The sequence below is a fragment of the Phacochoerus africanus genome, chromosome 10 (genome assembly GCF_016906955.1).
Source record: "Phacochoerus africanus isolate WHEZ1 chromosome 10, ROS_Pafr_v1, whole genome shotgun sequence".
NCBI classification, from domain to species: domain Eukaryota; kingdom Metazoa; phylum Chordata; class Mammalia; order Artiodactyla; family Suidae; genus Phacochoerus; species Phacochoerus africanus.
In genome coordinates this window covers 20,515,846-20,542,633 of record NC_062553.1, presented here as the reverse complement: position 1 = coordinate 20,542,633, position 26,788 = coordinate 20,515,846, and the positions used below count along the sequence as shown (strand labels likewise).

Genomic DNA, 26,788 nt, shown 5'->3' with positions numbered 1-26,788 from the left:
CTTTATAAGAAGCTATCAGTTGAACAAGCTCCAAATTTTATAAATTAATACAACAAAATCTAAATGCACCATAAATTTATATTTGTTAATCTTGATATGAGGACATTTAAACATTTCAAACTACATAAAAATATGACAAACAATATAAAATAGAAAGAAATTTGTTGACAACCTTCTTCCAAAACATCACGATTTCTTATGTTGCAGTTAAGCAAGACGACAGCTCACACAGCTCTCCAGAAAACATATAGTGTTTTTAGTGGAGTGTTATCAACAAAAATCAGCACAGTCCCACACAATAATGTCTCTGATTTATTATCTTTTCCACAGTACAAGTTTTTCCACAAACCGTAAATCCTTTGCTGCTGTCAAGTCTGTAAACAAGTGCCTGAAACCCCACAGCCCCCACCTCAGAATAAGCTTGTGAATGTTTTAAGTCCTTCAATCAAGTTTTAACTCTTCTCCTTGTGGAAGGAATCAAGAGCCTTCTCTCTTTAAATTACTTATGTTGTATCATACAGCCTGCAATGCAGAAAATCACAGTGAAAGCCCTGGGAAAAAAACAAAACGACATGATCTTTACAGCAGGACTCGAAACTTTACAACGTTAAATGCGTTTAAAGAAGCTTCCCATTCATAAAAGCATTTTCCTTTCCAGAAATCAAGTCAATTAGAAACCCTAGGTTCTACTTAAAAACCCATTTGATCTAAAAGGGAAAACAGTCCCCTACCCATAGTCTTTTTATAAACTCTATACAGTTTCACTTGCAGAGATTTTTTTTTCCAGTCTGGAAAACAGTAGTGCAATTAGTTTTACTCCTTTTAAGTTATCTTAGTCCAGGATGTAAATAGCTCTGTGGAAAGATAAGAAGATGCTCTGGTAAACAAGGAATTTTTGCAAGCCCATGCTGGCTTACTCGTCCATTAAAGCTTGTAAGTCCACAGTGGCTTTCAACAAACTGTTGTATATACATCACTAATAACAAAGCAGAAATAAATAGGCAAAAAATGACTGTAAACTGTCTCACGTCTGAATGATTTCTCAGTAATAACGGGCTTGACAAACTGATTATATCGTCACTTAAATAAGCAGACAGTAGACAGTCGCCCTTGAGGACATCCCACTAAGGCATCCAGTCTGGAAAGTTACATTCCTAAAATCAACACAAAAAAGGGGGGAGCGAAGGAAGGACGGGAGATGGACGTTTAAAGATGCCATTTGAATGGAATCCCATCCAGTCAGCCAGTTCACTTGGATTTCTTCTTAAAAAGGCTTTTAATTTTGGATGGCTTTTTGCTTTTCTCTCCGTTATGACAAAGGTCATGAGGGATGCTGCTTATCCTGGCGACGCTCGGGGCCTCCTGCCCGGGTTTGCTGTCGTTGCCGGCTGACGAGCACGACGTGTGGCGAGGTTTCGGCACCGGGATGCCGCTGGAAAGCTGGTTCATGCTACAGGACTTCTCCAAGATGCCGTTGTACACTTTGCTCGCAGGGCTGAAGATCATGCTCTTGGTTTCCGTCAGCCCGACGCAATCGGGGGAGCCCCGGGACACGTCGGCCGCGATGGGGGAGTCTCCTCTGGAGGAATCCTCCAGAGAGAGCTCATCTTTCGAGATTTTTCGAGGCGACAACGTTTGGTAGATCTCAAGGCTGGAAGGAGGAGACTGTTTCCTTCCAATGGAAGAATTTAAGGAGTCACATTCTGAGGCTGTGTCTGGCACTTCCCTGGATAGGTGGAGGCAAAGGGAATATGTGAAATCGATGTATTCGGAAAGGTATCGGCAGACGTTCTAACTCATTCTAAGGAAAACATCCAAATATAAATGGGAGAGGCGTGAAAATTCTATTCACACTTGGACAGAATCAGAAAATGACTACGTCAAAAATAATGTAACTCATCGAAACTCAATGTTTAATTTTTAACATAAACTATAACGATATCCTCTAATCTACAAAACATTATAACTTAGGTTACAACTTTTTTTTTTTTTTTTTTTTTTTTGTCTTTTGAGGGTCGCACCCAAGGCACATGGAGGTTCCCAGGCTAGGGGTCTATTCAGAGCTGAAGCCACCGGTCTACACCAGAGCCACAGCAACACCAGATCCGAGCCGCATCTGCGACCTACACCACAGCTCATGGCAACGCCAGATCCTTAACCCACTGAGCAAGGCCAGGGATCAAACCCACAACCTCATGGTTCCTAGTCGGATTCGTTTCTGCTGCACCACAACGGTAACTCCTGTTACATCTTTTTCAATTGTCAGAGAAATGAAAACGTTTGAATTTTACAGATGTTTATCATTTCAGCTACTTTTGTGTTTTGTTTCAATACTGAAAGATTTTTTTCTAAGTCGCATATATTTGAAAAGATGAATTTTAGTCACCGCCTCTCCCTTTATATTTCATCATTAAATTGATTAAATATAGCTTCCTAAGGAAGGAAGAAAGAAATGTACACTAGGATTAAGATATAAGTTCTCCCAAGTTTAAAAGGGGAAGAGAGCTGAAGTACAACGGGTGGGAAGGGAGTGGCAAGGCAAAGGCAATGACAATAGAGCTGTTTTTTTAAGGAGTCCTTCAATAAAGTCTCACAAGTTTATTCCTTTGTGATCCCCCCATTCCCTGGTGGAAAGGGAAATAAAGAGGACTGGAGAAGCAAAGTTTACAGCTCCAAACCCAACACACAGTACATGCTATCAGCTATTCCTTCAAACTCCACCTCAAAGGCACCCCTTCCTACCATCCCGCTGCCACCATCCTTCCGGCCCCAGCAGGGAGTCACCTCAAAGACTGCGACTGCTTCCTAACTCCTCTCCTGCTTCCACTTCGTCTCCCCCTCCAAGTTACGCCTCTGCAGGGCCCTTAAAGGGGCTTTTCAAAACTCAGTCAGAGCACATCACCCCCTTGCTCAAAACTTTCCAGTGCCTCCTCCCATCTTTGGGTTAAAATCCAAAGCCCTTATCAAAACACATTAAGCCCCGTGGAGCCAGGCCCCCGCTGCCCCTCGAGCTGCACCCTCTCCCATTTTCTGCTTCTTCCCACCACGGCCTCCCCCTCGTTCCTGCCAATCCCTCGGCTCCCTCAAGGCTGTTGCACTTGCCGTTCCCTCTGCTTCTTTTTTCCGCCCCCGTTTCTCTAGGGTGTATTTCTCCATGTCATTCAGGCCACTTCTCAAATGCGCTCCCTCCGGAGATGCCTCCCCCCAGCCACCCCCAAAGAAGCACCATTCTCTTTCCCCTTCCCCGTCTTTGTGGAGCATCCCGGAATGTACCGGTACCTAAAATATTAACTTATTTATAGTCAGTTTCCCCAGGAAAAAAGGAAACCCGAGGAGGACAGGAAGTCTTATTAACTCCTTATTCTCTGGAAGGGAACGAGCTCATAGTGGATATTTAATGCATATGTGAGGAAGGAAGGGAGGAGGGCGGGGGGGGGGGAGAGGGAGGAAGGAAAAGAAATGAAGAAAGAAAGGTTGGTCTTGATGACAGGGATCGTGTTTTATTCATGTTTGTAGGCGCCGAGCCTGAGATGAATAGTGTCTACTTTATGAAGAGAAGGATGAAGGAATGAAAAGCGGAGTCAAGGTAAAAGTAACTGGCAAAAGAAATAAAGTGGAAGAAGGAAGAGAGCTGAAGACAGAAAGGCAGGAACACATATGATCATAATTCACCAGCTGGAACCAGGCCAGGGCCTTGTCTCACTTGTCTTGGCAGCTCGAGTTATTAGCAAGTACATGGCACATAGCAAGGAGGACAAAACGCGTATTTATAGAGGGAACGAACTGAAAGACCTCTCACCTTGGAAGACCTAGGATCGCCAGCATTATTCATTTATGACAGGCGTGTTTGCTGCCTTTGGCATGTACTTTATGGTCCTATCGTATGTTAGATACATATTAGATTGCCGAATGTATTTAGTTTTTCCCACGTACTTACTGAAACATTTTAATTATGCCACAAGCTCTCAGAAGGTACCAAATCCCCTGGGCAAACCAAAACTTAAATAATGCTCTCATTTAATATAGTTACATGCACTGCATCGTTTTTCAAATGCTTTTACAATTTGAAAACAGTGCTAAAGGGAGCAAGAGGCCACTGAGATAGTAACCAATGACTCAGAAATCAACCACTGGTCAGGCCTTTTCTGCCGGGCTTCTTTTTGGAGTAGATGTCCATTAGTCAAATAGCATCTATCACTGTTCCCTGAAGCTGTTCAGCTTTCAGAGCTGGAGGCCGATCTGGCTAGAATTTTATGAATTTACTTTCTATTCTGCTATGTGGTATGGCTGCTCTGTATGTAAAATTCTAAGCGCGTTTGAAAATGTTTCCAACTAGTTTCTAAAACCTAAATAACGTGTGGAAAGAATACTGACCTAAGTCAGGAGACCTAGATTGCTGTCCTGGTCCTGCCATTCATAAGCTGTACAACCTTGAGCAAACCACCTAATTTAGCCAGATCTCAGATTTCCTCAGGAAGAGAATTTGATTCATCTCTAATTTACTTCTAGTTCTAACATCCTAATTCGAAAATAGATGATAATCTTAAGTGTTGCTTCCTCTGCATCACTAGTCAGATTTGGAGAATGGGTCCAATACGCTTTAAAATCTCCCATTTTTTCCTACAGCAGATCCTCTTTGGAATGTTGAACTTAATCATGTGTACCATTTATGTTATTTTTCTACTCTTCTTTTTTTCCACAGAGATGTGGAGTTGAATTTATGTAAGTTTAATGCACGTATAACAAGACCGAACTCAAGGTAATTTTTAAGCGTGTATATATATATATGAGTGTATATATGCAATAAGCATAAAACACAAGGGATCTCTAAACAGTAAATGTTACTGTTATTATTATTATTATTTTGCAAAGATTCTGATGGTTCAACACTTAAAAGCCTAAAAATGGAGAGGAAGAAATGTTTTCTGAATGCAAATTCTTCTCATGTTTATGAGCTAGCTGTGAATTTTTGACAGTGCTCTTTGAAAGGAAGACTGAATATTTCCATCAACGCAAAAAATTCTACTGGAGTGCAGCGCTCTAGAGTTTTCCTCCTGATTTCCATAAGCAACACAAAATGAGTTTTGTCAGTAAAGCCATCTTACTGGTGACTAGGTATACTGCAAAGGTTAGACAAAAAAGCTGATCATAAAGTACTAACCAAGCAAAGCTGCACCAAATTCTCCAGGTGCAACGAGGATCAAAACCTTGTACTATCTCCTTAGGAATATGCTGTGATGATCACTTGCTAATCCTAAGATTTACTTTCCCTGCGGATAAAACAACGTCCTGTGCAGAATCACAGGGCAGAGAGCCACCAGGGATCAAGGACAGCATCCAACCCACTCCCTTTCGTTTTGTTTCTCTTATGAGAACAGTTAAGAAATTCAAGGCCACACAGCTACTAAACTGCAAAAAAAAAAAAAAATTAGAAACTAATACCAGTTTTTCTGTCACTTAATACCATACTACTCCAAAAGAGAAAGATGGTTTAAAGAGATTCCCAATAGCAATAGGTCTCATGGAGCTGGGGTCCTTAAGCTCTCCCGGGATATACTGCTGCTTTATCCATTTTACAGAAAAAACTGCTATGAATACCCTTCCTCTCTCGCTCTCTCTCTTTCTCTCTCTCTCTCCTTCCTCCTCTGTCCCTCCCTTTCTTGTCTTTTCAAGGCTTTGAAGATGGTGGCCACACCTGGTAAGGAATAGCCTCTAGAAACTGATCGCAGCCCCCAGCTGAGAACAAGCATTGAAGCCAGGACCTCAGCGCTACAACCACAAGGAACTGAATTCTGCCATCACAACTGAGCTTTGCCCCCAGGCTCCAGATAAGAACAAAGCCTGGCCAACACTCCGATTTTGTGAGAAGAGAGCCTAGCCACGCAAGCTTGGGCTTTGGCGTATAGAACTGAGCGACCATAAACAGGTGTTGTTTGAAGCCACCAACTCTGCAGTAGCTTGTGACGCAGCAAGAAGAAATTCACACAACACACGTCTCCTACCCACCCAGCCAGCCCAGCCCAGCCCAGACTGTATGCAGTTCATTCACTGCCAGTACCATTGCTTTTCAGCAGAGAAGTAAATGGCCTCCTCCTCCTCTTCATTTCGATAAAGAGCGGGGCAACTTGACACTGAGAGGATATCTGGATCGGGGGAAGGCAACGAGTGCTGTGTGTGCTGGGGGTGGTGGGGGTGCCGAGGGTGTGACGGGTGGGGAGCGTGTGGAGGAAGCTGAGCGCGCTGAGACTGCGGCGAGGACGGCACGATGCTGCGGCGGGAGCGACACAAGCTGCTGCTTCTGGCCAGTGATGCAGCAGGCTTAGCCATGGTCCCTGCAAACCAAGCGTAAATAAAAAAAGTAAGAATGCTCGCCGAATCCAATGCTCCTTCCGCGCACGCACGTTACAAATACACACAGAAGAGGACCTGTGTTACTAACTCATCCCCAGCGCAGCCACCTTTATTGAATCAGGCAACTGTCCAATTACTATCATCCTCCGTCACCTGCACTGCTTCTCAGGAAAGATAAGAAGTTAAAAAAATAAATAAATAAAATAACAGAAGTGAACATAAACACGTGAGATGTGATATAAAATATGACATTACTAAACATAAAGGTTTAAACAAATCCTTCCACCTAAAAAATCAATATAGCATATTCATAAGGAATCTGCATTTGTTACAAAACTTTTAATGAATTTTAACATAAAAAAAACCTATTCAGTAAAATATACATTGGGTTTTTCAACAAGTGTCTTGAGATACCGCAAGCTGAGAAATTTTAAATCAAGGATTTTTTAAATATTATAAATATAGTCTTATTACTTGTTTGGCAGAGGTCAGACCAAAAGTTATTTCTTGAACATGGACTACCGTGGAACCAACCAAAAGTCTTGGACTAGCTTGTTTCTGCAACCAGTCTCAGTTGAGACCCACAAAGGCAGCAGACAAACTTGCCCAATGCATAAAATCATCACTGAACGGGCACTGTGTTTCTTTGCCTCGTTGCAGCACAGCTCTCCCAAGAGCAACCTTCTCAAGCTGAAGCTGTTCTTCTTACAGACCTCGCATGCTGCAGCATCAGAACAGGAGACGGACGGCCTTCTCACGCCCCAATTTTGTCTGTAAACCCTCGCTCCTTTCTCAAAAACGTGTTCCTCTGGAGCTCACACCATTAAGCCACGTGAATGTTTTACCTCGACTTCACCAGTCACCTCCTGGTCAGTCTCTCTCCTGGCGGTCCATCCTACCGCGCGCTCATCAACTTGAACAATCTCTTCTGGAAGTTGTACTGCGCACCTTAACCAATCGTGGTTTTCACCTCTTCTCACCAGACACGCACCTCTATTCTACCCCGCCACTCACCCTCATGCCTTGGTCTTGCTGTTACTCAGAACTGCTCCTTTTTTGAAATAATAAGTTTAAGACACATCCCCTGAGAGCTCATCCACAATCTCTTCTGGAAGAGATCTAGATTCTGACCACCTTTCCACCTTCCTAGTTCACACATTCTGTGCCTTCCATGATCTATCCCCGTCCACCCAAGTTCAAGGACCTCACTCTACTGACTGTCCCTTCCACTGGCTTTATTGTCATCTTCTATTTCCCACCTGCATTTAAAAATAAAAACCGAAAAAACAAACCTGAAAAACAGAGATAAACAACAACAGCAGCAAGAAAACCTCCCCTACCCTCAGACTGTTTTTCTGCTGACATCTCTTCCCTTTTATGTAATGAACGACCAAGCTGCCTTCTCCACTACTCCTCCACGCATGCATGTGTTGATGACATGACAAAACGCTCCCATACAATTTCACCACGACTCATATTCCTCATTGCTAAACTCAGCGAGTATCTCTGTCCTTGTGTGACAATGGACCAGATGCGACATTATTCCTTCGTCCTTTCCTTGACGTCTCCAACTGTTTTCACCTCTTCCTTTGCTGTCCCTTAACTGTCCGTCTTCAACCTTCTGTTCTAGGCCTTGTTCTACTTACTCTTCTCAGGAAATGCCACTTGCAGTCTGTAGCAGCTCCAATCTGTGTCTCCAGCTTTCATCTTTCCCCTAAACTTCAGCACTTCACATCCAGCGGTCTGCTGGACATCTGCATGTTCCACAGGTGCCCCAATGAAACTCAACATTTTCCTTCCTGAACCCACTCCTTCTTCTAGCTTCCTTACCTTGGTAGAAACATTAAACAAAAAACCCCACTGCCACTCACCTAGATATCTGAATTGGAAACACAGACATTCTTGACTCTTCTTCCACCGTTATAATCCACATCTAGTGATTAGAAACAAATGAAGTGTTTCCAATTCCACCTCCTTGATATCCCTCAAATCTATCCACTTCCCCAACTCTCTACCCCTGCTGTATTATGCTGGACTACTGTACCAGACTAAAATCTGATCTTTCTCCTCCAACTTATTCTCCATACTACAGCCTGCATGTCACTTTAAAATGGAAAAAGAATATGACATCTTATTGTTTAAAACCCTTGAGTGGCTCCCCATTACTTCTAGGATTAGATTAAAGTCAAGCTCCCTCACATGGCTCAGAAGGCCCTATTCATCAGCCTCTGTTTGGGAACGAGTATCCCTCTTCTCTACACCGAATACCAGGAACAAGACACGTCACTCAGTTCCCAACCTATCACAGTCTCTCCTGCTTCAAGGCCTCCTTTCCCCTGCTCTCCCTGGACCTCCCATTTCAGGTGTTTGCTTTAAAAAGCAGTTCCTCCGAGAAGTTTCCCAGCCCCTCCAAGTTTAAGGTCAGTGTTTGTCTTCTTGTGCTCACAATACCACAAGCGCGATATCTTGTGCTCACAAGCTGGCAATATTGCAGTGTATCTCCCCAACACATAACTCATCTCAAGGCGTTGCCCTCGTCTGTCGTCCATTAGACTATGTTTCATGAGGGAAAATTATCATGTTCAAAACTGCATCACTACAACCAACACGGTGCCCAGAAAAACAGATGTACAAAAAGTTATTTACTGAGTAAATCAATGAATGACTCAAACAGAAATTGCCACTGAAATAACCTGATGGATTGAAAAAAAAAAGAAAGCGGGATGAAATTAAAGGGAATATTTATAGAATATCTGACTACTTCCCCTAAATACTGTACAAGGCTTTTCCAAACACAATTATATAATAGGAAAACATTTACAGTTTAGTAGGAAAACATTAGAATTTTTTTCCTTTATAATGTTTCATAGATTAGAGAAGAGAGAAGAGATGTCCTCTTCCGAATCTTTAGTCTGTTGTTCTCACTTTGCCAAAGAATAAACAATATCCCACAAATACTAAAAGAATGTGTCCAATCTGACACAGATAACTAAGTTCTACAAATCTGAGCATATAATGCAGCCATTCTCATCAATCACTGGTTATTTGCTACATACAGTAAAATGCAGCTACATTCGGCCATGACTAGATGTGATGAGAAAGGATGAGAGGAATCAGGATTCCCTGCTTGGAGAAATGAGTGTTACTCACAGACACAGAAAAATATTGCATGAAGAAGGTTTAAGAAAATTAAATACTTGGGAGTTCCCATTGTGGCTCAGCAGCTTAAGAACCCTACTAGTATCCTCGAGGATGCGGGTTTGATCCCTGGCCTCAGTCAATGGGTTAAGGATCTGGCATTGCCGTGAGCTATAGTGTAGGCTGCAGATGTGGTTCAGATCCTGCATTGCTATGGCTGTGGTGTAGGCCAGGAACTGCAGCTCTGATTCGACCCCTAGCCTGGGAACTTCTAAATGCCACGGGTGTGGCCATTAAAAAAAACAAAACAAAACAAAACAAAAAAACAGGAAAAGAAAAGAAAAAATATAAGAAAATTAAATACTTTGTATGAGGAAAATTCCAAATAATCCAGTAAAGAATATAACATAAAGATGAAAATCAGTAAATGAGTCACATCTAGAAATTGTTTACAATGCCACAATCGTTTCCAAAAATCTTCTTCTTACATGTTTCCATCTCTTTTGCCTAGAGAAATGTACAAATCCATCCATTATAGTTTTATATCCTTGGAGTTGAGGGTCCCTCTTCCTTGCGACTTAAAGTGGTCTACACGGGGCTGCATATGGTAACAACACCATAAAACTCATGTAGGATTAAAAAGTGGTGCCCTTTGACCTTGTAGCAAGCTCTCCTATATGTGGATATGTCTTACCATATCTTCAGGCTATTATTAATGCTCAAGGAAAGCTGACAGCCATCCCCACCTGTGATTTATAAGCACAGTTAAGTGAAACAGAGAAGTTCACTATATAGAAATTTATTTGAGATAACTTTTCATTCTAATATCAATACATACATATAAAACATAAGGGTTTAATACAACACTATTTTGCTAACTGTGATTTCCTTATGGCAAAGAAGATAAAATCTGATTTTATAATGGAATCTCCCTGCCACCAACAACCAGAAATAATAATATATGGACTTCTGACTCTAGCAATACAGCAGTCACAGATAACCTGACCACCATCCCCAACTCCCACCCACTCTTTAAAGACACTAAACACGTCAATATGCTGAATAAAATATAGCAGTTTTAAATGCAAAGCTGAGTTTGCAAGGAAGAAGAGAAAATTCTCAGATGCCTCAACAGAGAGGCTGAAAGTCAGAGCTAACAGGCCTGTGAGTGATGCTGGAACTGCTGTGGGAGGTTCTCGGTCTCTGTAATTTAAGGGTTTGGGATTTAATTGGGGATATAAATGAAGTCTTGAGCCCACATAAGGTGAGAAATAGGAATTGTAAGTGAGTGCTCTAGAGGAAAACCTGGGCCTAGATGAGCTACAGTCCTCAGTGGGAGGGAATACTAGGGAAAAAAATCTGACCAATGAACAAGGGAACTTCCTTCAATGTATGTTCTCTGGACACAGGAATTTTAAAAGGTTCTTGTGAAATACTCAATACGTTGGGGATTTAATACTCAAGCTCAATATAAGCTAACTCATATAAGCTTGGCATTCAAGTTTATATCACCAGTAGGGTCTGTGAAATGGAACCGTAATCCAGAGAGTTAATGACAGCAACAAAGAATGGTCCTGAGAAGGGGACGCCCTTGAAACTACTGCCAGAAGCAAGATCAATCATTTTGAGGACACGCCTATTCTTCACCAAGTGTTTCCCAGGGAGAAGGAGAAAAAGGTAAGTCCCTTTAAGACGGCTCTGTAAAAAACCATGAAACCGGAGAAGGCAACCTACTATGCAAACTCGAGAAACAGCTGCAATAATCAGAAACACCAAATAATACAATCACCAAATAAAACTAAAGCATAAGGATATTTAAAATCATTAAACTATAAAATAAAAATGAAAATATGAGAAAAGAACAAGGCATTTTTTAAAAAGTAGATTAAGAATCAGGGGAACTGATAAAAATGAAACCAGTCACTGAAATTAAAAATTCAAAGGATGGACTAAACAAAATTAGACCTGATGAAAGAATAAGTAATCTAGAAGTCTGACTGAAGGAAATTTCTCTGAATGTAGCACAATTAGATAAAAAGAAAGGTTAAGAGATGTAGAGGATAAAATAAGATTCAATATATAACGAATAGGCTGATATTAGTTCTAATATTTCTATACAGCTAATATTCCAGTAGGAGTGAATAGGAGAAATATTCAAAGAGGAAATGACTAATAATTTTTCATAATTGAAAAAAGATATAAACTTGCAGATTCAAAAGCACATCAAATAGCAGGGAAAAAAATTCTACACATAATTATATTATAGAGAAACTGTATAACAAAAAAGAAAATGAAAACATTTTCTAAGCAATCAGAAAGAAACGACAGATTGCCTAAAAAAGAAACTGGAATAATTTGGCTAAAACTTCTCAACAATAACAACAAGAGGCCAGAAAATAATGAAAAATATTTTCAAAATACTATAGGAGAAATAATTATTAATCTCAAATTTGATATACAGTTAAACTATTATGCTCAAGTGAAAATAAAGACATCTTCAAAGACTAAGAGAACTTACCACTTCCAGTTGCTCACTAAAAGAACTTTAACTAAAGAACATATTTTGAAGGAAGAATAGGGAAAAAAAGGAGGGTAAAAAAGCAAAATACAATGATGAATAGAGAAACATAAAAGTATTTTTAAACAATGACCAAATAAAACAATAAAAAAAATGACTTTTGCAAGGTATTCAAAAAAAACCCAAGATACTAGACAACATTACATACATGTACGTAAAACAGAGTAAGGATTCAAACCTAAGCAATCTTGTTCCAGGGCCCAAATTCTTAGCCACTACATTACCTCTGTAAGAGTTTAAAAAAAAAAAAAAAAAGGAAGAAAAAGGAGTATTCCTTGACTTTATTTTATGATGCTAATATAACCCTGATACCAAAGTCCAACAGAGAATGTCAGAAAGGAAAATTATTGACTAATCTAATTACGATTTAAAAACATAAAAATCCAGAATTCCTGCTGTGGTGCAAGGGGATCAACAGCATCTCTGCAGTGTTGGGATGTAGAGGTTTGTCCCAACGTAGGCTTGATCCCCTGCCGGGCACAGTAGGTTGAAGGATCCGGCGCTGCTGCATCTGTGGCTGAAGTCACAACTGCAGACTTGATTCGATCCCTGGCCCAGGAACTCCACGTGCTGCAGGGCAGCCAAAAAAAGGCAAAAAGTAAAAATAAAATAAATGAAAATGTAAAAATCCTAAATAAAATAACAAACCAAATCTAATTATTATAAAAACAGAACATTGTGGCAAAAATAGTTTCACTGACATTTAAAGGAATTTATTTAAACAGATTAAAATTCAACAGAATAAAGAAAAATAAAACAAGCTATTACCTCAAATTATGCATAAAAATAATGTGGTAAAATTTAACATCTATTGATTTAAAAGAAAACTCATTCTTAGCAAAACAAAAATACAGATTAATTTCCTTAACTTAAAAGTAATCCACCAGAAACAGAGCAAGAAAAATAAATAAATAAAAAAGCCTGGAAATAGGGAAGCATTATATTCCAAAATATTGAAAGCATTCTCTTTAAAAGTCAGAAACAGCAATCACTATTTGTCTGAAACCACCTTAGTACTTTTATTCAACATTTTACTGCAGGTCTTAGATGTGATAATAATGCGAAAAGGCACAACTAATTATCACTGTCCACACAAAAAAATCCAAAAGACTGGCATAGTGAAAATCAATGTTTCTGTATACAAAATAAAAGTGTACCAAAATCAACAGCATTTCCCTACATATTAGCAACAAGCAATATGAAATGTACCTTTTTAAAGGGAACACATGTAACTATAAAAAAACAGGCTATAAGATACCTTAAACTCAATCTTTAAAAAGGACATGCAAAAACTGTAGAGAAAATTATAGATTTTATTTAAAAGCAGGAGTTCCCACTGTGGCTCAGCAGGTCAAGAACCTGGCATAGGTCCATGAGGATGTGGGTTTGATCCCTGGCCTTGCTCAGTGGGTTAAGGATCCGGGGTTGCCACAAGTACAGTGTAGACCGAGGTTGCAGCTTAGATGGGTGTGGTTGTTGCTGCAACAAGTGCAGTTGTACACCAGCAGCTGCAACTCTCATTCGACCCCTAGCCTGGGAACTTTCATACCCAGCAGGTGAGGCAGTAAAAAGGAAAGATAAAAATAAAATAAGAATATAATAAAAGCAGATCTCAAAAAATGGAATTTATGAATAATGACTCTTCCCAAATAAATTAATAAATTCAAAGAAATTCCAGTAAAAGCCCAATGGAAGTTTTCATGGGGTTCCCTGAGCTGATCCTAAAAGTCTTAAAAATAATTTTCCAGGAGTAGCAATTCTGAAATTGAATAATAATCAGACCTATCGAATATCAATACTTACTATAAAGCTGTAATTTACTTGGGAAGAGTCGTTATAGCAAATAGAGTCTAGTCCGCTACCAAGAGTTTATTAGCAGTTCCAGAAATCATGCTTTTAAAACTGAGCAAAATGGAGTATTACTTTTGTGCCACTGGGTGGAGACAGAGCTCTCAAAGTGTAGTCTTTGGCATAAGTTATTTTTTAGAGATATTAAACTTCAGCATTTCTAAAACACCATACTGAACTGAAAATCAACTCGTACTTTTTCATATTTGAAAGTTCAAATTTCTCTGTATATCACAATCACTAAAGACTTGATTATTCATACTTAGTGTTACATGTTTTCTTTTAAGGTACATGTGGATATGTTATCCTACCAAAAGTACTTTAAAAAAAGGGGGGAAAAAACTAGTTCGTTTTAGGGAAAACATCTATGCGCACTTCTGATATTGAATAACTGTGGATTCTAAGGAGGAACGGCAACTTTAAAAAGCTATCATTTATGAATCAGTGTTGCATATGGCAAGCTTAAGGGCACATAATTCAAATAAACACAAGTTGACACTACTCAAACGGCAGAGCTGGCCCAGACCTGGATAAAACTTTGCAGCCATCCTTACTTGCAGCACGGGGCAAGCGAAGTGACTGAGGTCACACACTTTCAGTGTCCAGGGCATTGACAACCTGTCCTCTCCCCCCTCTTCTTGTAAGAGTTCATTGTTTCCCCAATCTGCTTGCATTATCTGTCTGCCATTAAACCAGATAATTACAATCACAGAAATGAACACAACCCCATAGTCACTGGCTAATTATATGCAGATTTAGGGCTTTATTTCATAAAATTGTTTTAAAATTAGAACCCTTTCTAAATCATAACTTTAGGAAAGCTGTAAGAATCACACAGAAAAATTCCAACTGCTTATATATCATGCTTCATGTCTCAAAGGCTGGAATTTCTGGGTAAGTTTTCAACTGATCAATGATTAAATTTTGCTCTCCATTCTTTAGAATCTTGTGCTAGCTATACTGTTTCTAAAAGGTTACAAAGACTGGGGAGATGAATCAGGCTGGCAACGATAACAATAAAGAGTTTTTCAAATAATTTTTAATAAAACAAATACATCCTTTTATTATTTACTTATTTATTCACTGTAGGGCCACACCTGTGGCATATGGAAGTTCCTGGGCTAGGGGGTCAAATGAGAGCTGCAGCTGTAGGCCTACAACACAGCCACAGCCACACCAGATCCAAGCTGCATCTGTGACCTATACTACAGCTTGTGGCAACGCCGGATCCTTAACCTAGTGAGCAAGGCCAGGGATCGAACCCTCATCCTCACAGACACTGTGTGGGTTCCTAGCCCACTGAGCCACAACAGGAATTCTACAAATACATCATTTTAAATTTAAATTATCTATAACTTTAGAAAAAGTCCAAATATTTATGATTAAGTTCTATAATTTATTAATGAAATCTAAAATATTTAAATTTCACCTTCCTACCAAAATGTATTCTTTACATTGGTAAACATTTTTAAAGACTAGCATATAACAAAGCAACCAGAACGAAACGTGTACATGTTAAAACCACCTTTGAGAGAAGCTCCACTTTCAAGCAATAGAAAAATTAATGTTTTCTAAACAAACACAATTTAATTTTGTTTAAACTGGTTTAGTGCTTTATGAGTTAAGTAAATAATGGAAGAATATTAAAACTGGAAAAGCAAAACAAAATACTACGAAACATGTCTAATGGAAAGGCAGCTCAATTTAAACTAAATCGACTGGCTCAAAGTCATATAGTTGGTCAGTTTAGTGGAAGGGCTGGGGTTGGAACTCAAGTTTCCAAGGTCTTCCTCTACGTTTTACGTTCTCCTACAGGCTGAGCTGCCATATGAAAGGATCTTTTCCCTCAAAGCTCAGCACTTCACACAATGACTTAACATGTATAATGTGTCGTTACATATACGTAACACACACACCTCATACAGTATCCTCAAACAGTAAACACAATGAACAAGAGAAAAGAGAAAACGAAGAGTGAATGCAATTTCTCATCATAGATTTCTAAGCAAAGGATTCATCAAAAGCATGGCAGAAAGTTACTTTTAAAACTGTACCAACTCTCTTTCTGAACTCGCCACTCACCAGGAAACTGTGACACTATTGGGGGTGTGTCTTCATCTAAATCATCAACTCCTCCAGCAATGGGATAGGGTGGAATGGAGACTCTGGGCATCACCACCCAGCTGTGATCAGAATAGAGGGAAGAGGTGAGGCTGGGGAGTCCCGAGTTATGGGCTATCTGAAAGCCACAGATCTTCTCAATCTGCTGCCAGCGAAAAAGTCGTTCTCGTAAACAAGTTGTCAACTCAGAGAGAGCTTTCCTGGAAAAGCCAATACAGGAATTACCTGTTGCATCAAAGCGTCTTTAATATGGCACTGAAAAACGGCAACTATGTGAACAGACCAAGGCAATTAACCAATTCCAAGAAGAAATGACCTCCTCTAGGAATCAGTATAAATTATATAATAGTCCATGATTAAACGACAAATTAAAATATCAACTGTCTAAAAATTACACATTTCAACACAAGACAAATGAACAGATAGCTCCAAGAATATTCTTACTTTGCTTCCAGAATTTTATGATCTACTTCATCTAGGGAGGAGCTATGTGCAACATGCAGGGTCCCAAAGACTGTGCTTCTCTTCTTTTTAATTTTCTCTGCCTAGAAACCCAAGGAGAGAAAAACAAGGATGGGGAAAAATACACATATACTAATAAGGTCTGTTTTGTTTTGAATATATTAATAATTTAAAAATCAATGGAGAAATATTAGCCAAGACACAGCCCTATTTTTCAAAAATGAAAACAGATGAGGCAGAAAAAGCATGCTTTCCTAAACCCAACTTTGTTCTGGAGAATTTTTCTCTTATTTCTATGGATCAGAAAGACCTGAATCTTCCATTAAAGCTAGCAGAGTAATACTAACTATGCCCTATTGCAACGGAGGTGTTAGTGAGTGAACCGAGTTTTTTTTTTGCTGTTGTTGTTTTTCTAGAAATCAGATTAAGACTCAATAATTTCACACCATTATTAAGAGTCAGACATTAATTTCTAGTAACTACTAACCTGAATCACATATGAAGCAGCAACCTAGAGGAGAAAAGCTCTGTATAAAACATTTATGACAGTGATAAAAGGGATGATTTTTAACTGATACTAAGGTCATTTTGAAAGGTATGTACTTCTCTAATTTTACTTTTAAAGTCTATGATTTGGAGAGTCAATTTATGTACTTATGTTCCAATTCACGAAAACAATCTGTGATACTAAAAATTTCATTCAGATCTCATATCCCAACTGGTCAATCCCTTTAGAAATGTAGTAAGTTTTGAAATATCATGGAGTACCTCATCTTTAGCAATAGCTAGTTGCATTTCAGCATTCTGCCTTTTAATATTGTAGTACTGGACTTCTACTTCATGCGTTAGCTGAAGCCATTTTTGAAGTGCATCTGGAACAGACCAGCTGCTTCTGAGTTCAAATTCTTTTTCAGCCTTTTTTAAAGCCATTCGAACCTGGGAAGGAGGTAGGAAGGCAGAGGGGGAGGAGTGGGAGAGAGGGAGAGGGAGGAGTAGAGGAAGGTGAGAGAGGTTGGAGAGAGAATGAGAAATTTCTCTTTTTAAAAGATATTTAGGACCCTTTTTAAAAAGAAATTTAAGATTTTTAGTACCAACATTAAGAGAATTACGCTCTTGGCAAACATCTTTTTAAGCACTAAACTAACAATATATTTCTAACGTGAAACTAAAGCTTAAGTTTTAAGTACATCTTAAACTTGCCAATAAGCAAAATTGTAAAGCCAGAGGGTGAGAGGAAGACTGCATGTATCTTTGGTTTCAGTACTGCATTTTATATTTTATAATAGCCAGAATGAAAGAAAAAACCCAGGGCATGTATAAACTAAAATGGATTACATTTTTTCTCGTAGTGTATTTTTTAATTTACTACCTAAAACAGGGTGAATACCTGTTCTACTACCCCTTCCAATGTCCCCAGAAGACCTTACTGTAGCTACCAAACTATACACTCATTTTTTTAAAGTAATTGTACCATTTTAAAAAGTTTTTCATGACATCTTTTTTATGGCCAGTTATTTCTCATTGTTATGGGCATCACAGTCTGTTGTACCACTTCTATTTAATTTTTTCCTGCTTCTAACATACCAGGAAAAGTACATAAATTAGCATTTGAGACCAAGTGTAAATTTCGAGAAAATAAACTGAGTAAAAGCCTTGATTTTTCCATGGGAAACTATGAACAGCTGCAGTGTCAGGATACGGAAGTTTTTCTTCTAGTTGTCCCATAAGGGAGCCGGGCAATAAACAGAAAACTAAAATGCATAGTTATGTGAAGTAGTATTAAGTGCTAAGGAAAAACTCTCAAGGAAAAGTCTCACTAAGAAAATGATAGAGAAGGGAGAGGTAAGCAACTCTAGGAATGATTTACTTAAAAACTAGCAAGAGCTCAAGCTGAGGTTGTGTAAAGATACACGATGGAATTTATGAAATTATGTACACACACTCGAGACTTTCAGACAAAGTGATGGATGCTCTCTAGAGCATTTAATAGCAATTCATTTAAATAAACCTTATCATGTGCCAGAATAAACGAGAGTACTATACACAAATTTCTGATAAAGAGAACAGCTGTCAGATACCCTGGGAGGTGGGGGGGGGGGAATGCAGAAAATCATTTTTTTAAACTTTAAAATTTTAAGAAAAATCACAAGCAGACAAGAAGTAAACAATTCCAGATACAGATGTTAACGGCAAAGGTGAAACAGCACTCAGGACAATGCTGAGGACAGGAGTCCTGTGCAATGTGCTTGGGGCAATGCTATGCTCATTACAAGAGGGCTGGCTGAGTTGTGTGCTGTCCCTGCTAATCCAGGAGGATCTGAGCGCAGGTCCTGTGACCTGGAGTTCCACATAACACTACAAAGTGTAGGTCACAGGCTCCTTCTCTCGCCAGATTTTAAAGCTAAGATTCCTATTCAGTTTTCATTGCCAAGCAAGTACACAGAGACTCTGAATAAATTCGCTTATGTTTTCCACCTTTAATCAGAAAGATTTTCCTAAATGTTATGTTCATACATTTATTTTCCCTAAAAGAGCTCAATGAACACATGTGACACAGAACAGATAGATTTCTGTGTCTGGTATAAATTGAGGCTGACCAATGTTTTTATTGAGTATCACATAATGACTCAAAATTTTAAATTCGGACCTTCTAATAACAGCAACTATTTTGTTAGTATTCACGAGTTTATCATTTGACCTGAATTCCAACCCTCAGTTTGAATTACGTTGTTATTTATAAGGAAATAAATGAAATGAAAATTGAGTCATTAATAGCTTTTAAAAAGGAATTATTAAGTTATTTAAAAATTTGGTAATAATCATTTATATAATTTTTGTGTCTTAGGCATAGAACAGCAATAAGTAAAAACATGATGTCACAGAAACAAATAGCTTAAATATCTGAAAACCTGGCTTCTGGACCCGACTTTCTGATTTATAACCTCTGTGACCTTCGGCAAGTTTTTTACTTTCTGAGGCTGATTGTTTCATGTACAACAGGGCTACTATGACTTGCCCTGACTTTAGGCTTCTTGGGACTTTTAAGAACAAAATAATTTATGTGGGAAGTATTTAAACCACAGAAAATATAAAGTGGTACTATTATTCGCCCCAAAGCTTTTGTTTTATGGAAAATAACACTATACCAACTATGTACCAGATTTTCCTGCCTTCTAATTTTGAGAGGCTGATTACCCTCCAGACAAGATACAGAAATGCTTCTTCAAACTATGTGGAACTGTGGATTATATGACATTACATGAAAATTAATTTTCCAGTTAAACTCACTTCTATAAACAAAAGCTTTTAATAGCAGTATGGGAAAACATGAACTTTGGAACAAGATACATGTAATCTTGCCTTTGCTACATAATAGCTGTGTGACCTAAGGCAAATTATTTAACCCCTCTACACATCCTCATCTGTAAACGAGAATAATATTTACGTATAGTGAGGATGACAATTTATAAGCAAACCATCTGTAACGCTGTGCATGGCATAAACTTCTGGCACAGAGGAAGCCCTCATAAAATTGGGTTCCTTATTTCCGGACTCATGTTGGACAGAGGTGCTTTTAAATACCCAGTTCTCTCCTTTAAACCACCCTCACTGACTCGGGATCTCACCAGGATTACTACATTTGTGCTGGCATATGACATCGCCGTCATCTTCGGGTTCCCTGAGGTGTGCAGGCCCCCTACGCCCCAAGCCCCAGACCAGAATGTTTGTGATCTGGGGGTCCTTCTTTACGCTGTGGCTTTTCCCGCACTGTGAGGCGGTCTCCTGTAAAATACTGCTATCAGTTTATGTCTCTGCAGAATTCCTACTGCTTTCCTATCTGCAAAGTTCAGAAAAACAGCTAACAAGCTTTTCAGGTGAAGTCTCGGTGGAAACAGGCATGGGGCTCTCACAGGACCACAGGACACCGTATCTAATTCTTAGACACTGTCTCATTTGGGCTGGGCCTTTTTTCTTAACTCTTGGTTCTTTACTACATTCTGTACAGACCAGGTTTGTCAGGTAAACCGACCTGAGTGCAAAATAGGTCGAGGAGTCAGCTTAGAGAACAAACTCCCTACCTGGAAAAGACCCAGAAAACAGATGTCTGGGGTATGAAAGAAAGAACAGTTAACAGTTAACAAAAGAGACAGCTGCATTCAGTCAGACAATTCCTACCAAAAGTGACAATCTTGAAGGAAGTAGTAATGTCCCCCAAACATTTTCTCATGAGTTGAAACTGAAACTCCTCCATTACCTAGGTTTTATTTCTTATTTAATACCTGACTGAGAAGGCAACAGTGCACAAAAGCCAAGTGGGAGGCAGAATACCTAGGCCCTGGGCCCTGCTTTACGAGTGAGTCACTCTCCATCAACTCGAGTAAGTTTTCTCTTCTTCATTCTGCTCCTCAGTTTTTTATCAGTAAAGAAAGGGTCAAAGTCAGAAGGAGATTAGGCCATGGAAAGAGAGGTTGGAGTGACATGCTTTGAAGATGAAGGAAGGGGCCAGGAGCCAAGAAATGCAGGCAGCCTCTAGAAGTTGGAAACGGCAAGGAAACAGATCCTCCCCTGGAGCCTCCAGAAGGAATGTAGCCCTGAGGACCTATTTTAGACTCTGACTTCAAGAACTATAAGATAATAAATGTGTGTTGTTTTAAGCCACTATGTTTGTGGTGATTTTTTTTTTTTATAGCAGAATTATAAAACTAATATGAGTGCCTGTAATTAAATTCTCCCAGGACCTCCCCCTCCTTTTCTGAAGGATTGTGCAATGCCTGAATTCTATCTTGGGTAAATGCACAAGAGAAACAGATATTAGAAAGGGTATGTTTTAGACAACTTCAGAATTTGTGGCAGATTATGTTCTAAAACCAAGAACAGGATTCAGATGGATATTTCATAGAGATTCTTAACATCTGCAGACGTTTAATATTAGATATACTGTACTAGGTTATAGCCAGAAACGGAAACATACTATAGATGTTAGGTTAGGGAAACACCTTAAAATCACTTAGGACAATTAACATGGCGTGGGACAGGGCTTCACGAAGGACTGAACATGATGGCAACTTCATCTTTTAGTGGGTACTTTGTTATTTTGCTATATGAACACTGACCGATGCTAACAATATGAACAGACGGCTCTCTTGCCAACAAGGGAAGAGCATATGATACATGACGGAACTCAATGCAGGAGACTGAACAGAACCCCGAAAAACACCTCAGAGGGCAATACCAATATCCTCGCAAATACTTTTTAAAATATTAAATACCTGTTCCAATTCCTGCTCTGCATATTGACGTCTACTCAATTCACATTCAGCTCCCTCCCTTAGCTCTCTCAGCCGACAGGCCTCCTCCTTTGCGTAATTGATTTCATCCATCATTTTGCGCTCTAGGTTTTGCTTTTCTACAGCAACATTTCTGTTTTCTTCCTGTGCCTTTTCAAGCCTTACAGAACAATAAAAATGAAAATTCCTCACAAAAGTTTCCAAAATTTCATCACTTTAAATGAAGAATAAATATGTATCAAGCAATAGGATACATGTTTCAATCAGAATTCGTAGCACTGTTTTTTTACCAGTCGTAAACTTGGACAACAAAAACGTCAGGTAGCCTGCTACGTAGCTCTTCTGGCCACCTTGAGTGAGAAATACAGGGAAAGCGGGGAAATGCCCATCACAAGAAGACTTTTAGGAAAATCATATGTATTTAAATCATGTTAAAAATAAAATTCGATGACACAATTCTACCGATATTTATTTCCACTGGTCTTCCACCCATTTATTCCCTACCACATACTTTTAGAATAAAGCTGTAAATACGATAATGTGACACTTTTCTAAAAATATGAGGTGTACATACCATTCCTGATGTACCAACCTACATACAAATGTGTAGGTACATGCCCATATTACAGATTCACCAACTGTATTTTCCCCACACAAGGAAACAAGGTTTAGAGTCTTTTCTACCTACTCACCTCTCTTGTAAGTCCATGAGACTTTGCTCTGCAGTCTGTAGACTCTCTAAGTCTTTCATCATTTTTGCAACATGTTCTTTTGATGTCTTATTCTGTGTGTAAGCAAACCAGCACCCTCCAACACCAATTACTATAGAAACAGTGAGGATAAAATCTTTCATCCAATTATGAGGAGGGCCTAGGAAGAGAATTACAGATGGTTAATCTTGAGTATAATAGAATCTCAACACAGAGCCACTTATTTTAAAAAGTATTAGATATCTAAAACCAAAACAAAATATGGAGACATCCCTCCTATTATACAAGCTCTGGCCTTTTAATAATTTTTTTTCAAATAATCAGTGTGCTTATTATAACTATGTGATATACTAGATCTACAGGAGAGCAGAGATAAACCTGCATGGATGCACCATGCCCCTTCTGTACAAGAGGCAGTGACAACACTCCTGGGACCTCTGAAAAAGCAACAGCATCTCCAATCATGTACAGAGAGGTCTTCTACGGGGTAAAAGAAGCTATAAAGAGTATCACCATTGTTCCAACTCCTTTCCTTTAGACAAGTTAGGCAGCTGTCATGCTTTCATCAACAAACTGAAATCCTAGCCATTCACCAAAAAGCATTAGCCCCAAGCATGCAACTAATTGATATTAATCAGTGATTCTCAACCAAAGGTGATATTCCCCCTAGCAGACACTGGGCAATTTCCACTTTGCCACAACGGGAAAGGTGGAAGTGGGGGGTGTTTGTTACTGGTTTCTCTGGTAGGAAGAGGCCAGGGATGTTGCTAAACATCCAAAAAGGCACAGATTCTTCCCTGCCCACCTCTGGTGGGAACAAAGACTTATCCAGGAATTGTCCAGCCCAGAATGTGAACAGTAGCAAGGTCGAGAAACCACGGGTTAAATGATCTTCGTGAGTAATGTTTTCGGTGGCTACTTGCCAGAGATATCTGGGTTACTAGAGGGAAACGTGGACTGCCTGCCCTGTGGCACAGGCATGACCAACCCCCCGCGTGGTTTCTAATGTCAGGAGCAAGGAGCTAGGGCCTGCTGTCTTCTTCCGTGATACAAAACAAAGAAAGTGCCAGTCAAATAATTTCCTAGTTTATCCCTGAGTGTGGGGGCTCTCTGGAGAGAGATATGATAACCAATACAATATAATGTAGTATTTGTTATGAAGAGATAACTGTTTTTCATTGAAAAACTGCCTAACTGTCCAGGTCGCCATCAAGACATTTTGCATGTCTAATGAGATGACGAGCTCTACAGAAATGGCAAGTTCTCATGTTTACCAATTTAGGGCTCATACATATTTACACAGTGTGATAAATACTGTGCTCTATACCAGAGACCCTCAGCTATGCTCATCTCCAGAGTGCAGACCCTCGCCTAATGTGAAAGAGATTCTCCCTTCACCCTTTAGTAGAAGGCTAAAACCTCCAAAGGGTTTATTTTTATTCTGCCTCAGACCGAGAGGTTCAGCTCAGGCTCTAGTTCAAATAGGAGCCTTGTTCAGGCTGAACTATCATCACCAGAAATAACAATAACAGATGGACAAGTCCCAAACTGGGCAATAAGTACCACAAACTGGACAAGATTTTAGTAAAGACTCCTTTAAAATGTATCTCTGTTCACTTGACAATGATAGTTTGTTTTTTTTTTTTTTATAAATCTAACGTGGGTGTTCCAACTGCAGGGATCATTCCCTCAAATAATAATTCTAAGACAAACACATTAAAAAGGTAATGCATCATTAACTTCTTAACTGGTTTGTTTATTAAAACATTTGTTTTCAACATTCTTTGAGACTAGTTTGGTTTCTTTTCAAATAATACTGCTTGGCTTAGAGGGTAGTTTGTTCTTGGATTAATAAAATAGAAACATTCCTGACCAGGTTGTGTATAGAGAGAAATTCTATAGTTTAAGTCCTATTTTCCCCAATCATTCACATGGAAAAATTAGATCGAATCTCAACAGAAGACAACCAACCCCCAGCAGATTCAGTTGAAAACTTAGGACAAGGAAAAGGTTAGAAAGGGTATCATCTCTGTGGAATGCCTGGCACTTCGATAGTGTTCCATTTCCTAGGGTTTGTAATGTCCACCAACAGTGCATTTCCACCAACTCTCACAAAGGGGAGTTCCAGCTGTTTCACCAGCTGCTCTTTTAGCCTGAGCCAAAAAAGAACCACCAGTAAAGTTATGGAATCTATCCAACCACTCCAGTAAGCCTTTTATAGCAGGGGCACTCTCCATACGGTCTCATAGAAAATCTGTAAGTCTCTTAACTCCAAGAACTGAGGCAAAATAAACATTAGTTTCTGGAGTTATAATTTGTCAAAGCCATTTTTCTTGCAATTAATTTTGCTATTCCTTTTTAGCTTCTGAAAAATAAAATGTAATTCCTCTAAAATGCGTACTCTTCAAACACATTCTCCCAAAGCTTTCTGCAATTTGAAATTAAATGAAGTAAACATATTAAATTTCCTTCTGGGAAGAAAGTATTCCTGTCAAATTAAAGAAGAAGGTTTATTTTCCTTACAAAAATGACATAGTTTCTAAATCGTTTCTTTTTCAGAACAATCAAATAGCATTCTCTGCCTAGTGCTTCTGCCAAGATAGTCTTGTTACTTTGTACAGTTTCACGTGGGCCTTTAGGGCCTCTGTGTTTGATCTACATCTAAAAAGTCCTTTTCCTGGTAAGCAATGAAGACAAGTTAGGATTTATTACTTCATGGCATCAAGATGGCGAGACTGCACCTTTTTAAAGGGACTCTTCAGTGAACGAACGAACGTCCAGCTATAATAACATCAACCTTCAGACTGCAGCCAAGAGCTTTCAAACTAGAAATTTAATTCCAAATTATCAACTAATATACATCAGTAAGCAGCACTGAAAATTCTACGCTCCACATTTCCATGACAGAAAATCTCACCCTATAAATCTTTTGTTCTTAGGGTATTATTTCATTTCTTCTATACCTAACAGAGGATTCTTCTTAGTGGTCTAGTATCTTTCTTTTTTCTTTCTTAAATAACAAACAGAGGATCTGATTATTCTTTTGCATCATATTTTGTGAGAGAGAGTACTAACGTGTTAGAGGTCCAAACAAAACCACATCCAGTGCCTTGAGCTGAAGTTTCTGTCTGTGACTCCGGTCGCTGATTTTCAACTGAGAGATCATAAACGAAGGTTCATGCACTGCTATCCTGTTCATTTAAGAAATACATATATGTTAAACAAAAATGACTTCTAGTGTGTAAATTTAAGTAGTTCAGCCATATATTTAATGCTTTACATGATTACTTCAAGAGCTCATCCATGTACGATTATAACACTTTATTACAATATGTACGAAAAACCTCCTCAGTGCAAACTCAGCAGTGCAAATGCTCTCGTATGCTAATAATTTAGTTGTTATATTGATATTTTTGTTTTTAAAGGTTACTTTATACTGTAACTTACTATGATTTAGAAATTGATTAAATTCAAAATATTTTATAATCATTATTTTCTATCATTTCGCAAACAAGAAAACTGTAATTTACTTAATAGATTTTTAAAAATCATTCTCAATTTAGATCTTACCACTTTTCTTTATAAACATCTTTTTAAAAACCTATACCTTTACATTCTAATACTTAAATTATTTAAAAATTAAAGTCCCCTGAAGTCATAAACGGAAAAGAAAAAGTCATCACTGGTTTGGGAGTAAACGGATAGACTTATGTAACAAGAAGTATTGAACCATTTCTTCAGCAATGAAAAAAGTATGCAGGATACCAAAAGGCACAGGAGAAATAGGAAATGAAATCACTTTTGTTTTGGACTTCAAATCCAAGGAGCCCAGGGGTCAACTAAGATTTCTTATCAACCAAGTATGATGCCAATAAGGATCTTATGACACTTTATGTGTAATGAAGTATAATAATAATAAATAAAGTAATAAAGTATAATAATAATAATTGTAAGTAATAATAAAAACAAGCACATACTAGGTGCTAGGTCCAGAGTTTAATTAAAAAAATTTTTTTAAACTTTTAATATATTTAAAATTGCCATTTTATAGACGAGGAAACTAAGGTAGTGAGAGGCTGAGCAACTTGCTCGAGGTTACATAATGAATAAGAAAGCAGGGATTCAAACCCAAATGTGTATGATTACAACGGCTACTCTGAATCATTACATTTTATTTAAGAAGACTTCAGAACCTCTGAGCAGGAAGAAGTTACAGGAAGTCCTCTGAGGCTCCTCTAAAAACTTTAGAGAGTAAAGAATTCTAACTTTTTCTTTAGAAAAATGCCTTCCTT

At 38.7% G+C, this 26,788-nt stretch overlaps 1 protein-coding gene across 5 annotated transcripts in view; it reads right to left on the bottom strand.

Moving 5' to 3' along the window:
- Window positions 1-299: 299 nt before the first annotated feature.
- STIM2 (stromal interaction molecule 2) overlaps window positions 300-26,788 on the bottom strand; it is a 152,914-nt gene continuing 126,425 nt past the window's right edge. For 3 of the 5 annotated variants that reach the window (XM_047797947.1, XM_047797949.1, XM_047797950.1), the window contains exons 5-13: window positions 25,572-25,687; window positions 22,479-22,656; window positions 21,769-21,946; window positions 17,267-17,434; window positions 16,986-17,009; window positions 16,481-16,581; window positions 15,998-16,236; window positions 6,059-6,332; window positions 300-1,726 (exon numbers count right to left, since the gene is read on the bottom strand). In XM_047797947.1, coding sequence (XP_047653903.1) covers window positions 1,249-1,726; window positions 6,059-6,332; window positions 15,998-16,236; window positions 16,481-16,581; window positions 16,986-17,009; window positions 17,267-17,434; window positions 21,769-21,946; window positions 22,479-22,656; window positions 25,572-25,687 — 1,756 coding nt within the window. In that variant the 3' untranslated portion in view covers window positions 300-1,248. Of the gene's footprint in view, window positions 1,727-6,058; window positions 6,333-12,325; window positions 12,638-15,997; window positions 16,237-16,480; window positions 16,582-16,985; window positions 17,010-17,266; window positions 17,435-21,768; window positions 21,947-22,478; window positions 22,657-25,571; window positions 25,688-26,788 lie in introns of those variants that run through there. The other 2 variants (XM_047797948.1, XM_047797951.1) reach the window with 2 other exon arrangements.